This window comes from Malania oleifera, chromosome 1 (genome assembly GCF_029873635.1).
Source record: "Malania oleifera isolate guangnan ecotype guangnan chromosome 1, ASM2987363v1, whole genome shotgun sequence".
Classification (NCBI taxonomy): Eukaryota; Viridiplantae; Streptophyta; class Magnoliopsida; order Santalales; family Ximeniaceae; genus Malania; species Malania oleifera.
Window position 1 is genome coordinate 134,570,353 of NC_080417.1, and position 3,087 is coordinate 134,573,439.

Below are 3,087 nucleotides of genomic sequence, written 5' to 3' on the forward strand. Positions count from 1 at the left end.
TTAAAATGCAACATTCAAATGCATGCCAGACGTAGGATTACTTCTATATTTTGTTGCCCAAGGTTTTGACCCTTGGAGCTCTGCCAAACCCACTCAGTAAACTTGGACGAATACAACGACCGCTTGGCCACAGGGATTGGAACTGGCTACTTGTGGGCTTACCACTTTCCCATTCCCTCCCAAGAGGAAATTTTTTATCGTAAACCACATGCTTTAAATACCCACCATCTCCTTCGGCTTATACCCACCAACTGCACGTACAAAACAATTCCATCTCCAGCATCTCCTCAGCCTTACAGGCAAGTGAAGGCATTCAGCAGTAAATATGGCTGCCACTCTCTTCCAACTCACAGCCATCCTTCTCACCCTTACCCTCCCTCTAACATTACTAGCCTCCCCCTCTCCAATGGCCTCTCTAATTGCTGCCAATGCTGAAGACTATGAGGAGTATGTAATTGACACTCCATTAGTCAACACCGGATCCTTAAGAGGTCGATTTATGGCGAGTATCATAAAGAAAGGTACACACTGTGAAGTTAGTAGCAGCATATGCAATGGGATTTCAGCAAACAATGGTGCTAGCCTCCTCTTTTGCTGTAAGAACCATTGTCGGAATGTCCTTCGAGATAGGAACAACTGTGGGAGGTGCGGCCACAAATGTGGTTTTGGGCAACTATGCTGTGGGGGTAAATGCACCAACGTTGGTTTTGATGCACTTCATTGCGGCAAGTGCAACAAAGCATGCGATTCGGGAGTTAAATGCGAGAAAGGTTCTTGCGGATATGCTTCATGAGTACACCAAAAGCATTTCAATGTACAAACTTCGAGTCCATGCATAGAGATTTCATTTATTGTCATTTTTAAATTAATTTTTTTGTAATTTTACTTGGTTAGAATTTATTACATCTTAATTAGTTACATGAATACATTGTTGAATACATCAATTTTCATGGTGTAATGGCCAACAAGGTTTGAGAAGAAGTTTGGCGAAACTGGATAGGGTGTTGATTAATAATGTTTTTTCTATAAAATATGGTGAAGCTAAGACTTCTTTGTTGAAAAGAAATACTTCAGATCATTCTCCTATCTTATTACAGCTGTGTGCGAGTATGGAGAGGTATGGGCCAGCTCCGTTTAGGTTTCAGAACATGTGGACATCACATAGGAATTTTTTGGAAATGGTTGAATCATCTTGGAGAGAACACATTGTGGCAGATTCAGGATTGTGTAAATTGGCGGGTAAATTAAAAAGGCTAAAACAAAGGCTCAGGGTGTGGAACAAACAAATCTTCGGTCGTGTTTGTAGTTTTATTCGAGAGTTGGAGGAAAGGGTGGAAAATTATGAGAATTTACTGCAGACAGAATACTCGGAATCAGTTGAAGAAGAGTTCCTTGTTTCTAAAACTGAATTGGAGGTTTGGTATAGAAGGGAAGAGGTTCGATTGGCGCAACAAGCAAAGGTGAAATGGTTGATAGACGGGGATCAAAATTCAAAGTTTTTCCATGCTGTGATGACGCAAAAGAGACGAAATTCTTGTGTAAATTCAATGACGCTTCCTGATGGTTCAGTGTTAGAAAATAGGCAAATGGTACATGATGAGGCTGTGAAGTATTTTGAGCAATTCTTAGGGCAAAACAGTTCGGTGCAAAGGTCAAACCTGGAAGATATTATCCAGTCGGTAGTTTCTGAGGAGTCTATAGGTCAGCTAAGTGAAGACCCGACCGAGGAGGAGGTTTATGAAGTTGTTTCGTTTATTTCTGTGAATAGTAGCCCGGGACCTGATGGGTTTGGGTCTTCTTTTTATATTACATGTTGGAAGATTATTAAAAATGATGTGATGGATGTGGTAAAAGAATTTTTCAGAGGTGATATGTTGCCTCGGTATTTTTGTTCCTCTTACATAGTGCTTATTCTTAAGGTAAAGGATCCTTAGTCTTTTGATAAATTTCGGCCGATAAGTCTTTGTAATGTAATCTATAAAATTTTCTCTAAAATCCTTGTTGGTAAGCTTTCGTTGGTGATGAGTGACTTAATTTCTTTAGAACAAGGTGCTTTTGTGAAAGGGAGGAGTATTTTTGAAAATATAACGCTTACTCAAGAGATGACAAAATTATTACATAGGCGGGTGAGAGGAGGTAGTATAATGTTAAAGATTGATATGAGCAAAGCGTATGATCGAGTGGAGTGGCAGGTGGTAGATCAGATTTTTAAGGCTCTTGGTTTTCCAAACTGGTTTTGTAAGTTGATTCAGAATTGTATTTCCACTCCATGGTTTTCTGTCATGATGCATGGCACTTATAGAGGTTTCTTCAAGTCAAAAAGGGGTTTGAGGCAAGGGGATCCGTTGTCGCCGTATATTTTCATCATCATGGAAGAAATTCTTTCTAAATTAATTAAAAAAAAATTGTCTGAGAAGCGGATTTTACCATTTGCACACCCGTGTGGTGCACCTATTATATCGTATTTAATGTACGCGGATAATGTTGTTATTTTTGCTAATACTGGAAAAAAATCTGTTAGTCAGTTAATGGAAGTGATTAAGGAGTATGAAAACTGGACTGGCCAAATGGTGAATAAAGATAAATCAGCTATTTTTTTCTCAAACAAGTTGGGTGTTCAGAGGAAAGGAGAAATTCCTCAAGAGACTGGTTTTATTGAGGGTAAATTTCCTTTTACGTATTTGGGTGTGCCAATAGTGGATGGTAAATTGAAAGGCTACCATTTTGACCCTTTAATCCAAAAAATCAATAAGAGAGTTGAGGGTTGGAAAAGTAGACTATTGTCTCAAAGAGGTCGCCTTGTTTTGTTGAGACATGTGCTTTCAAGTATGTCATTACATCTGTTAGCTGTTCTAAATGTACCGAAACTGGTGATTAAAAAGATTCAAGGTATGTTTGCTTCTTTTTTCTGGGGATTTAAGGATGGAAAAGAAAAAATGAAATGGAGGGCTTGGAAGAAATTGTGTGTTCCTGTGGAGGAGGGGGGCATTGGAGTAAGTGACATTTCGGAAGTGCAACAATCTTTATTCATGAAGTTTGGTTGGCATTTATTAACGCAGAATTCTTTATGGGCTAAATTTTTTAAAG

At 38.9% G+C, this 3,087-nt stretch overlaps 1 protein-coding gene across 1 annotated transcript; it reads left to right on the plus strand.

Moving 5' to 3' along the window:
* The first annotated feature begins 325 nt into the window (after positions 1-325).
* LOC131149161 (protein GRIM REAPER-like) lies at positions 326-793 on the plus strand. The gene has a single exon (XM_058099337.1). It carries the CDS (start codon positions 326-328, stop codon positions 791-793), a length of 468 nt encoding a protein of 155 aa, XP_057955320.1.
* The last annotated feature ends 2,294 nt before the right edge of the window (positions 794-3,087 follow it).